Genomic DNA, 13,060 nt, shown 5'->3' with positions numbered 1-13,060 from the left:
GGTAACCCCCCATTTCTTACAGACCTGTTTTACAGTCTGGTGGACAGTTCTTACTTTTAATTTCTGTGCGATTACCACAAATATTGTCTGCAGGACGCACAAGTACAGGTAGACTACCATACCTTGCAAAATACCTATAAAGCTCGGCCTTTATAAGTTTAAAACTGTGGCATAGTTTAGTCCTCACTTGCCTCATAATTCCAGTAGCCCTGCCTTTTTAGAGATTTTTGGTTTGAAATGTGTAGTAAGCCTGTGACTCTAAACTTGAGTCACCCACAAACCTTTAATTTGCTAAACACTGTTTAATAATACTTCCCCACCGTAAAAATGATTTGCCATGGGAACTGGAGGCGTTTGTGGTTGTCGGTGATGAGGAGTACCAAGTTTTTGAATTTTTTTTTCAGAAGGAGGTTCTTACGCCTGGAAATTTTGACAGGGGGGTCTCGGCATCCACAAGTCTGAAGATCGCTGGTTTACACTGATGCAATGGAATGTATTTTACAGGGTCTAGTCTTCTTAGGTCCTCTTAGGTCTTCTTAGGTCCAGCTGAGATTAGAAGTCTAGTCACAGACCTCTGAGCCTTCAAAAGGTGGCAGGTGGGTACATTTTTACACATAATATGGTCAGACCCTAGGCTCAGGCATTTCTGGGAATGTATTGGGAGATTTCCAGAAGAGGGTTTTGGAAAGAATGAATACAAAACTATTGAGAATATTGTCTAATCAAATGGAGCAAAGAATGTGTATTTGGTCCGTTATAATGGACCAATAGTAGCCCAAAGAAGCACTGCCAGGTTCTAGGGTACACCTGCTATAGATGAACAAATAGACAGGTGCATTGCTGTGGAGAAGCAGTATAGAAGGAAAGAGCCAACACAATTTGTTTTTTAACAAGCCTCTGCAGAAATTCTGGTCTGATATATCGAATTCAAATCACAGAACACATATGTAAAATGCTATACACATGACACAATTTCCTGAGATCCTGAGTGATTCCTCTATGCAGGAATGTTTCTGTACCAGTTGGTAAATAAGGCCAGATGCATCATGCATTTTGCTCCTCGCGAACGGGCCAATTCTCAGAATCGGTCCATTTGCGAACGCATAAAATGCATTTCTGATGCAGCAAAATGGGTTTGTGAATCGGTATTTGGAAGGGGCGTGTTTAGGGCATCCCTTCCAAAAAGAGAATCCTAACAGTATGAATGAATGTTTTGTGACCATGAATGCAGTCGCAAAACATACGCATTTTACCACCTACTTAAAGTAGGTGGTAAGCTATTCACAAATGGGAAGAGATCCCCAAGGGACCCCTTTCCCTTTGTGAATGTTAATAAAATCATTTTAAATATTTTTTTAAGAGCAGGCAGTGGTCCCACGGCATTTACCTGTAAATCCAATGTTCATTTCATAAGATAGGCCACACTTAAGATTTTCAGACAACCATCTTATATTACATGTTATTCTGCGATGAGTCCCTGTTAACCACAACTCCCAGCCTTAAAGCACAAAACAAACGTACTAAAATGATGGTACAATGTCTTCCAATTTAGTTCTTATGCCTAGATTTGGTTTACGTACAATTCAAATGAAAAGGCCAATAGGTACAAATTTGGTACTACCAGCAAAATACAACTGTATGTTCCTTTGACATTGCATCCTGGACATTTAATGATGGACTGCGGTAAAGTTATAATTGAATCACTAGACAGCAAAGAGCCCGTGAAATGTTACAGATCAATAGATGGGTGGTCTATGTCTCGACATCTAATGGGGTCATTGACATAAGTATTGGACAGCGGATCCGAAAGTTGAGGTTTGATGTGATATGGCGCATTGAAAGGCAATTATCAGATCTGCATTGTCAGCAGAAATTTCAAATCAACAATAGATAAATCATTATCTAAAGTCAGATTTGAATCTCCACAGAAGAGTTTTTGCTTTTTCCATTTTAAAACTAGGAGTTTGCTGTTGCCAAACAATGTATAGATAAATTGTTATTTGGATCCAGAAGCTTGCAAACGTTGGTTATGAGGAAATATACATTTATTTGTTTTTCTATCTTTAAAAGTAATAAGAAGTAAATACGCACGCCCACATTTTATAAAATAAAAATGTTATACATACTTATGGAAGTCATGAAGCTATTATACAGTTAAGCATAATACTTGTTATAATCTTTTTTAATGTTTTAATGAATTCATAAAATGGTGTCGATTTTGGATTTTAGGGGAAATCTGGAAACTCTGATAACAAGATACATTTATTATGTATGTAACTAACTGTATTTCAAAGTAATGTAACCCACGTTTCTGAAGAAATGTGTATATGTGTTAAGTAAATATTTAGCACAGGTTTTCAGAGACCATGCAAATGTCTGCATTTACCCACCTGGATCAAACATTAGCCTTCATGTTCACTGGGGCACACTTCTGATTCATTCAGAGCATATCAATATTCATGTACATATTTTCAAACAAAGCTGACATACGGTGCCTACCCTTGAAAATGTGTAATTCAACAGCTTGCCATGTCAAGCATCATGTATACTCAAATTAATTTTTGAAACATTTTAAAACTGATGCCACCCAATACTGAGAGGCTTGATTAACAGTGGAAGTGCCATAGAGTTAAAGTAATGTACATACTGAAAAGTGTTGGAACCCCTTGTCAGAGGCTGCAAACATTCCCATCAATCGAAGGGTGAATGAGAGTAGATTGGGGTCGGGGTCCTCCAGCCTCTGCACCTGGTCAATGAACTCTGTCAGGCATGGATTTTCAAGTAACATCTGGTCACCAGATCCTAGGGGATCATAGAGACAAGCAATGAGTTTCTATAAAATCAAAGTCTTCACACTTCAACAGATACAGTAATTTTATTCAACTTATAATTGTATTAATCCGAGAAAAAGGGAATACATTCTACACTTGGGCAAAGAAATGGGTTTCATATTCCTTTGTTCATTTTGGGCAGTATAACAAAAGTATCTGCAATGTACAACTCAGTTTTCATCTATTATTGTCTATTTTCTTGTTATATTATTAAGGAAGGGAAGGCATATTGGGTTTAATGGCAGGCATGCAATATTAACCCCTTCCATGCTGGTGACGAACCCCAGCCGTCACGCTCTGCGGCGCTCGTGTGCTGATGACGGCTGGGGTTCGTCACGGCCCCGCCCTGTTCTTTTGTTTACCGCACAGCGGCGGAAACGGCCCAGCATGGAAGGGGTTAATACGTATAAAGAAAATATGGCAAAGTTAGACTCAACACAAAGGATTCATTCTCAAAATCACCATATGGAATACTCAAAAAAAGATTGAAGCAGAGACAGCAACCATTGGAAAAACCAGTAGATCTCAACTATGATGCAATTGGCTTTGAAAACGCTTGTTTTGCATGCACACCCTTGGGCAGCCATCTTTGAAGATGGATACCATCTGAAACAGCAGCATTCTGGACTTAGGGCAGATGCTAATGATTATTAAAAGGAGCAGGGGGCCACTAAGGAGGGTGAGGGACAAGGGAGAGAGAGAGAGGGGTAGAAAAAAACACCTTCATGCACTGCAGTGCAAGCATGTGAGGTCGGGAATGGAAAGACAAAACAAAGCCAAAAACCAAAACAAAGTAAGAACAAAAAGCTCCTACGACAGGACAAACACAGAATATGGAGAAAATCCAATGAAATAGGGGCAGGGAACTGAAATATACACAAAAGCTTTAGAATAGTGAGCTAGGGGCAGATACAGCTCACTTTAAGTTTATACCAGATGCAAAAGATACGATTGTCAATACACAGCTGAAAATGCCCGTTGGCAAGACGTAAAAAGTAAAGAATTGAGGTTCAACATTCTTCGATCAGCAGTCTTGAGCAGATTGTTTCACAGACCTCTACAGACACAGCTCATTCTGAAAATATGGTATAGGAGGAAACTCTTTAAAAAAAAAAAAAAATGTTTGACAACACAAGCAATCAATCATTACAGGAGTAATTTATTACTAAATACAGAACATTAACAAAAAATTCCAGAATTCATAAAGTACTAAGTCCTATACCAGTTGCAGAAGAAATCATTCAATACACAAGTAAGTGCGTAACACTTGTTAAAAAAATTAATAAATATCAACTCATAAATGGAAACAATATTCCCCAAATTTTGTCAACTTTCTTAAGTGAGCGTTTGCCTCGTATTCTAGCTAGGGAAAGTTCCATATCGTAAATTTCTTTCACCAACCGCCACCATTCCGTTATATGAGGTGGTTTATCCAAGATCCATGCCCTAGCTATGACCGATCTAGCACATGATATTAAAATAAACAACAGATCCCTAAATGGAGCAGTAATTAGATGCATTCCTAGAAGTATCATCTCAGCTGATAATTAAGTATATGTCAATTGTTTCTGTTTCAGAACGTTTTCCACATTATCCCAAAATGTATGTAAAGTAGGGCGTGAAACAATCCTATCTTCCAGGTCAGCCGCAAACAAGTCACATTTTGGACATTTTGTACGGTCGTAGGGAGTGTTATTTCCTGACCACTTAGAAATTTGAAGCGGAGTGTAATACAATTGACATTCAGTCTTACAGGCTTGAAGCTTTAAACTGGATGAATGAACCAAATTATTACTATTATGAAAAAATGTAGAGATGTTGTTTGGAGATATACACTTCCCTAATTTAGAAATCCATTTCTGCGCCAATTTAGGGCAGTCGTCCGTTTTAAATTGACTAAAGCATTTATACCCTAGACTAATTATAGCTTTATTTTTTTCCCCATAAATACATGTCCATATTTCTGTATCTGAAATTTCTTTAAGTTTCATTTTACCAATAAAAAAATCACGAATCTGCATATATTTAAATCGCATGTTTTCGGGGAGTCCATAAAGTAATCTAAGGGTATCAAATTCTAGAAAGCCTGTTGAACCATATAAGTCCGTCAGCTGGGTTATTCCTTGATTAGCCCAAATTCTCCCCACGGAGTCGCTAAAAATGTCGGGTAAACCCGGATTTTTCCACAATGTTACCTTAGGGTGAAAAAACGAGGTTTTATCAATAGCCATTATCATATTCCAGATGCGGACCGCGTCTTTAGCAGTCTTAAACCTGACAAGCACTTTATGACTGTCCAAATGCGAAAATAGGATATGCTAATTTAATGTCCCGGAGTTTTCCAGTTTTAAGAGGCACTCGCCAAGGGTGCCCCTTGTCTCCACTCTTATTTGCCCTCTCTATGGAGCCATTCATCAACCTTTTACCCATGGTATCCATTCTCTTAAAATTACAGCTTATGCCGACGACCTTGCAATTTACACTACTGATGTGGCAGAAGCCATGGTTGGGATTATAAAAGAAGCCGATGATTTTGGTATGGTTTCAGGATACACATTAAATGTAAACAAAAAGCAAATTATTGTAAACCATAAAATACAAGTCCCAGTCATTGGTATCTGCCACACAGCTACTTATTTAGGCATTAAAATAACATCTAATATTAGGGATATTAAGGCACTAAACTATGATACTTTACTAAGGGATACAACAGTGCTTCTGAAAAAAATGGCATAAGGTTCCCCTAAATTTGCTTGAACGAATGAACCTTATTAAAATGAATATCTTACCCAAATTTCTTTATTTATTTAGGTCTATTCCGTTGCTTATTAACAACTTATTCTTTAGAAAGTTGGATGGTATTTTTGGTACCTTTATCTGGGGCTATAAAAAAATCGTAGAGCGCTTTCCCTTTTGAAACTAACACCTATTAAAGGTGGTCTAAATTTCCCGGATTTCAAAACTTACTTTTATGCTTCTTTTTTGGGCCGAATTCGCAGCCTCTTTAATTCTAATAATCCATATTACTTTCACCAATTTATGTTGGGTCTTAAATCCATACAAATTCTAGCGAGAATCAACGATCCAAATTATTTTAAGAGAGTCAGGTTTAAGACTGGGAAACTCTCAAAACTTCGTTTTAGCCCTAGTTAAACTCGTGATTCAAGTTTGAATTCTACCACATATCTGTAAGTGACCAGCAGCAAGACTCCATATCTTCCTTACAATTACAGAGTTAGATATGTTTCTCTAGATCCTCGCAGTCATAGCACTGCAGTTGTGATTGCAAAGATTTCTATACAACTACAACATTAGACAGGAAAAATACTCCTTGAAGTTGGGGGGTCCAATGTAGATCCAAATTAATGGGATGTTTTCAGGATATCCACTAAAGAAATAATTTACATACATTTTATCTAAGCATAGGGTGAAGGGTTATCCCAAAATTTGGCTTGATACCAGCATATCTATGTCTACATAGGACTTCCATATTATAAGGCAAAATAGAGAAATCAGCCATTTTCTTTCTCCTATAATACCTCAGTGCCATCATCCCTCTCTAAGCAGGCCCATGTCCAAGGAAATAACAATCAAAACAACATTCATTCTGTCAAGCAGAACACTAAAAAATAAAATGTCAACAAGAACAATTTTAGAGAATCTCTCCCGAATCCGGATCATAGAAAATTTTAAACACACGCCCTTTCTTGCCTTTGAAAAACTGATTTTTCAATTATATGATACAGACTGCATTTCCAGTTACTTGGGTGCAAACAAGGTGGGCAAGTAGAGTGTAATGGTGCAGGTACTGTATTTCAACTGCATAGGGTGCACTATAAAAAAAAATCCATACATGTAATCACTTAGTTGGATTAACATCTCCTCACTACGCTTCATGTAGTCATTAGCTTGTATGACCTTTTCATATAAACACCTTGATAGCACAGAGGAATTTCATATAATGCGAGTGACTAAGGTTGGTGGAACACACCTGATGGAAGAATATGGAATGAGGAATGGAAGTAGTCCAAGTAAGAAGAGCATGTGGCATGTTTGTGCAGGAGAGAATGAAAGAGGACGAAGGAGTGGAGGTGAAAGGAGGTCTTAGGTCATCTGGAAGGAAGCTAAACTCAATGTTCATCCTAGAATTATATAGCCAAATGAGAGAAGTCTAAATCACCCAAACTTACTATCAGTTAACGATGTGGACTGTGTACTTTCTGAAAGGAATTACTTTGTGCTATTACACATACGCTGCCTATTTCTGGGTATCCAAATAATACAGTTTGAAATGCAATTGAACCTGACTTTAAAGAAACAAAAAACTTTTTGCATTTTTGCTTTTTTACACTTGAACCTACAACTCCTCTGTCCCAAAAAAAAGACTATTAATACAATTTATAAAAAATATATAAAAAATCACCATCAGTCAAAACATTACCTATCATATTCCTTTGTCGCTCAAAACTGTCCTTAGCCTGCTCCAAGACAAGAACCTGCACAACTTAATTTGTTTTTAAACACCATCTCCTACAACTGATTTGCAGTTTACTGCTGTCAAATTATTCAACTGATTTGCAGTTTACTGCTGTCAAATTATTCAACTGGTTTGCAGTTTACTGCTGTCAAATTATTAAAAGTGTTTCAGCTCAATTGCACTCATACCAATTTCGTAGGACGAAGGCCTGTGCTAACAGTTGAGTTTCGACATGTACTGCAGAATGCACACCGATTCGCTGACCTCAGTAGACTATCTCGCGGACCGACAAGTAGATTAATAAAAAGTTAGAAGACAGACACTACTGATAGCATATGGGTTCATGTTATGAAGCATTAATTTACAGAGTGACTTTCAATGTCTCCAAGGCTCGATTGGATGCAAATTCTGAACTAAATTTTCTTTCCTGTCTAAAGTGAAAAGTGAGCACTAGTTTACATCTTTTACATCTTTTTAAGCTTAGTTTATGAGTGCTTACCATTATACGTTAGAACAAACAAAACCCAATTTATTCCTGGCTATGTAACATGTTGAAGCAGATTTTTTTATGATGCAACCATTTATTAAATCCCATACACTACGTCCTCGCTGGGATTTTTTTATTTTTTTATTAAGAGAGGAGGGATGGAGTGAGAAGAAAAAAAGGAGGAGAGAGGAGGCAGAGAAAATAGTCACTCGGGTCACTGCAATGGAAGGTCCAACGTCAGAAGTGTAAGGATACGCGCCATCAAATCAAAACACTGAGAACGAAAAGCTCCTGGGTGGGGCAAATACAAGAATAATTAGGAAAGCCATCCAACCAGGAGCATGGACGAGAGACAGACAACTCAAGGGTACAAAGCACACTCCCAAGTATAGGTTCAGGCAGACAGCTAAAACGGTCAGTATCTGAAGCTTACAAATATTAGTCAAGTACCAGAAGCACAAACAAAGGTATTACAATAAAGTACACTTTTCAACAGATGAATAGGTCCTTGCACACAAACACACGCAAGTCACTGAGGAGGAATGCAGAAGAATTTAGAAATTCAAGTTACCTTGTTCAACTAAAATTCTGAACCAGTCGAGTAGTTTCTCTAGACATGTGTCATCTGATAGTGGCTGTCGAGAGTCTGCCAGAACTGTACAGACAGCCGGCAGAAGCTGCATGCATTCTTGGTCCATGACGAGCTTCAGATTTCTGCAGAGGTGATGGATAGAAATTAGAAAAGTGCTCATTGCGTCTCTCCTCAACATCATACAGCACGTTAAAACTGTACGTAGACATCAGATTAAGCAATTGTTAACTTGAACAGTTGCAAAGTATATAACAAGCTTTGGTGAAGCCAACAGATCAGGATTATGAATGCATTGCGTACTGCATCAATGATGGATTTAGGCACTCATTAAGTCACTATACTGAACTCTATCACTCATCGTATTTTTTTTTTTTTTGCAGAGATTTATATAGCGCAAACTTGACACGAATCCGAATCGGGTATGAGAGCGCTTTACATAGCACTAGTTACATTACATGAGGACACACATTCATTTTTGTTAGGCAAGGGAGATTAAGTGATTTGCCCAGAGTCACAGGATGTTTAGCTTCATTACCGAGATTTGAACCCAGTTCCCCAGGTCCAAGGTCCTAGCGTTAGGCCAACTCCTCTCCCCATGCTTTCATTCATTCATCCATCCATCGACTAATTCTTACATTCACCCTCCAACACAACCCCAATGAAACACACACAAACTCAAAATATATGCACAATAAATTAAAAGAATACAAATAGAAACAAGCATTTGCAATGCAATAGGTCTCGCAGTAGGAAAGTTTGAGCTATTGGTGTTGTAAATGAATTTTTTTTTATTTATGTGTTGGTTTTGAAAATAGCTAAATTAATAGCTTTGTCATTTACAATGCCAATATTTTTAATTTTTGCAAATTGACACCTATAGCATTTGTAATGCAACATGTTTTGTATTTACGTGACTTAGATGTATTGATATTTCAAATAACAATGGCTTGTAATTTTTTTAAATAATTATTACTTAAATAAAAGTTATTGTAATTTATAATGGCAATAGCTTAAAGTCGGGAGCAAATTGGCTCTTGTAACTAAACAAGTCAAACCTTGTGTAAATGACAGGACGAAAGAGCAAATATGAGCTTTTGCAGACATCGGAATGGCTATAGCATGTTATTCTGCATTCTAAGGAATCGGGTATTACATGAGGATCTGCTTATTAGCCCACCCCGTGCTAATGCTAATGAGTGGGTGCACAATTAACACAATCAATGTGCAGGCCTACTGCTGTAATCAAGCCCGTGACGTTCATATTGCAGAATTGATAAAGCCTTGATTAGGCCCTTAAGCTTAAGGACACGATCAATCTGCACGCGTTGACGTAGCACTTAGAATGTTCTAGAGGCCACCTTAATATTCCCATGCTGATTAGCCACATTGCAACCACGCATACTTCCAACCGTGCAAGGTTGCTCCAGTGTTTGAAACGAAATATGATTGAGTGAGCGATTCGACTCGAGAATGCAAAAGTGGCAGCAGTGCGCTATACAAATGTTGAGTATAAAAAAATAACAAGTCCGGACATGAAAAGAATGGGAAGAGCCCTCTTTTTCAACGGGGAAGGCAGATAGAACCTATGAACCGCACCCCACCCCGGGATGCGAATCCAGCGGAGAGGAGAGGCGGCCCGCTGTGACCGCGGCGGCTGGGACAGTGCACGCACAGCTAGTAGCCAGAAGGAGGCGTGCTCGCGACAGGCTGGGGAGCGCGCGCACACGTTCCAGGCAGCCACAGAGGCCTGGCGCGCACCGCCTCCCTGAGCCGTGTTGCGCGTCGTGGGTCTCGTCCCCTTTTTCTTGTCCGTTTGGAAGACTCCGCTCCTGGTAGTGCCCCCTGCCCAGTGTGTGCACCGCTGGGCCTGTTTCCTACACTGGGGGCCTGCAACCGCCGCTCCCTGCGATGTTTAACAACAAGGGGTGGTGATGGACAGAGTTTCTGAATTAAGCAGAATACTCTCACCCAGTCAAGAGATCAGGGCTAGATCCAACACCGTTTTTTAGCTCACTGCACCATCCCAGCTCAGAACCTGGCTATATGCAAATTAGTCTGTTCCTGTCCCAGTGCATGATGGGAACAGGGCAAACCAAACTACCAAGCCAATTCTTACACTGGGAAGGAAACAAGCTTCCGGGGACCGGTTTCTGGCATTTCAGCCCTCGTCGGCCCGGCTTGCTTGAATCCTGATGGTGCAATGAGCAAGGGACTCACATCTGAGTATACCCTTCCACGCTTAGGGTGGACAAAATATTTAACAACAAGGGGTGGTGATGGACAGAGTTTCTGAATTAAGCAGAATACTCTCACCCAGTCAAGAGATCAGGGCTAGATCCAACACCGTTTTTAGCTCACTGCACCATCCCAGCTCAGAACCTGGCTATATGCAAATTAGTCTGTTCCTGTCCCAGTGCATGATGGGAACAGGGCAAACCAAACTACCAAGCCAATTCTTACACTGGGAAGGAAACAAGCTTCCGGGGACCGGTTTCTGGCATTTCAGCCGTCGTCGGCCCGGCTTGCTTGAATCCTGATGGTGAAATGAGCAAGGGACTCACATCTGAGTATACCCTTCCACGCTTAGGGTGGACAAAATATTTAACAAGGGGTGGTGATGGACAGAGTTTCTGAATTAAGCAGAATACTCTCACCCAGTCAAGAGATCAGGGCTAGATCCAACACCGTTTTTTAGCTCACTACACCATCCCAGCTCAGAACATGGCTATATGCAAATTAGTCTGTTCCTGTCCCAGTGCATGATGGGAACAGGGCAAACCAAACTACCAAGCCAATTCTTACACTGGGAAGGAAACAAGCTTCCGGGGACCGGTTTCGGGCATTTCAGCCGTCGTGGGCCCGGCTTGCTTGAATCCTGATGGTGCAATGAGCAAGGGACTCACATCTGAGTATACCCTTCCACGCTTAGGGTGGACAAAATATTTAACAACAAGGGGTGGTGATGGACAGAGTTTCTGAATTAAGCAGAATACTCTCACCCAGTCAAGAGATCAGGGCTAGATCCAACACGATGTTGGCGGAGGATGGCGGGGATGCGCCCCCAGTCTGGGGGAAGCTGCCGGTTTTGCAGCCACTCTCGCCACCTTCTTCCCCAGCGGGAGATGATCCTATCGGTCCTTCCCCTGAAGCCGGGCCCGCCTTCCCACTACTGCCTCCTCCACCCGGAGCCTCCGGAGCTGCAGAGGAGCCGGACTCTCTAGACGGGCCGGAGTACGAGAAGGAAGAGGTGGAGATTCCGCTGACCGCTCCAGCGCCTAACCAGTAAGTACCGATTCGGGGTATGGCAGATCTCCCGGTGCATGGGGCGGGGTGTGTGTCTGTGTGTGTGTGCAGGGGGGGGGGGGTAGGGGGCGACGGCGTGTGTATGCGTGCGTGCCTGTGTGTGTGCGTGTCTGGGTGTGTGTGTGTGTGTGTGTGTGTGTGTGTGTGTGTGTGTGTGTGCAGGTGGGTGGGGGGGTGGGGGTGTGGGGGGGCGGCAGCGTGTGTATGTGTTCGCGCGCCTGTGTGTGTGTGTGTGTGCAGGGGGGTGGGGGCTGGCTGTGTGTGTGTGTGTGTGTGCATGCGAGCCAAGCGAAAGCAGGGGCTGTGTGTGCGTCTGCACAAGCGCGTCTCAGAAGTGCGCTCCCACGGTCAAAACTGAGAATGGAAAAGCGCGCGTCTGACTCGTGTCTACATTCCCAGAAACGGGAGACAATAGTTGTCGAGCAGACTGCAGCAAGGCTTCGCATTGCTTGCGTCTAGGCTCGACCTAACGAGCAGACTGCAGCAATGCTTCGCATTGCTTGCGTCTAGGCTCGACCTAAAGAAAACATGCTTCCATTTAAATATGGCTGGCATATGCTTGCAAAAAGGACACTAATAATAGCAGTGGCTGTCCACCTTGCAGAGGGATTGTAAATAGTATTGTTATTTTAACTCCTTTGGTGCCGAGGACAGCTCCAGGCCGTCATTGCACTTGAGGCTGGAAATCCCTCTGGTGCAAGCACTTTTATCTATTTTTGCCTCTGGAGCTGGGGAAGAGCTTGCCCAGTTCCCAAGGCTATTTTGTTTTTTTTTTCTCAAATGATGATCGGCGCGCATGGCACTCTGACGTCATTTCAGCGAAAGTGAAATTAGCCTATTGACTCATTTCACTTTCATTGCTTCGGTGCTTGGGGAGTATCTGAGCCAGCGAGCACCAAAGCACACAGGAGAGTGATCTTCATAAAGGGGACCATCTCCCCTTTCCAATGGTACCTATCCCTATTTGATTCTCACATGGGGATCGCCACATGAGGGCCACTAGACACCAGGGGTTAATTTTTAAAGGCAGAATGGGTGGAGGCGGCCCTTCTGGATATCAGATCTAGCCCTCAACCACCCAAATAACTCCCAGCAGCCTATCTGCCCCACCCCTGCCTCCCGAGGCATACTGCAGGCTACCTCAAATCTGCCCTCAGTGGGACGCAGAATGCCCAATAGACACCAAGGAAGATTTTTTGGTGGCGAAATGGGTGGGGTGCCCAACTAGGCACTGGGTCCAACCCGATTTTTCTGCACCGCCCTCCCTCAGGGGGGCAGATGAGGTCTTTAAATCCAATCCACCCCAGTGGGAGGAGCAGAAAGGCTACTAGACAACAGGGTGTTTTTTATTGCTACAAGGTGTGGGAGTG

General features: G+C 41.7%; 1 protein-coding gene across 1 annotated transcript in view; it reads right to left on the bottom strand.

The window, feature by feature from the left end:
• The window catches only part of BRAT1 (BRCA1 associated ATM activator 1), a 191,940-nt gene that overhangs the window by 130,299 nt on the left and 48,581 nt on the right, over positions 1-13,060 (bottom strand). The window contains exons 2-3 of the mRNA XM_086940635.1: positions 8,367-8,509; positions 2,648-2,802 (exon numbers count right to left, since the gene is read on the bottom strand). Of these exons, the coding sequence (XP_086796761.1) occupies positions 2,648-2,802; positions 8,367-8,509 (298 nt within the window). The remainder of the gene's footprint in view (positions 1-2,647; positions 2,803-8,366; positions 8,510-13,060) is intronic.

The sequence above is a fragment of the Lissotriton vulgaris genome, chromosome 10 (assembly GCF_964263255.1).
Source record: "Lissotriton vulgaris chromosome 10, aLisVul1.2, whole genome shotgun sequence".
Lineage (NCBI taxonomy): Eukaryota > Metazoa > Chordata > Amphibia > Caudata > Salamandridae > Lissotriton > Lissotriton vulgaris.
The sequence above is the reverse complement of the archived record's forward strand: the minus strand, read 5'-3'. Positions and strand labels throughout refer to the sequence as shown.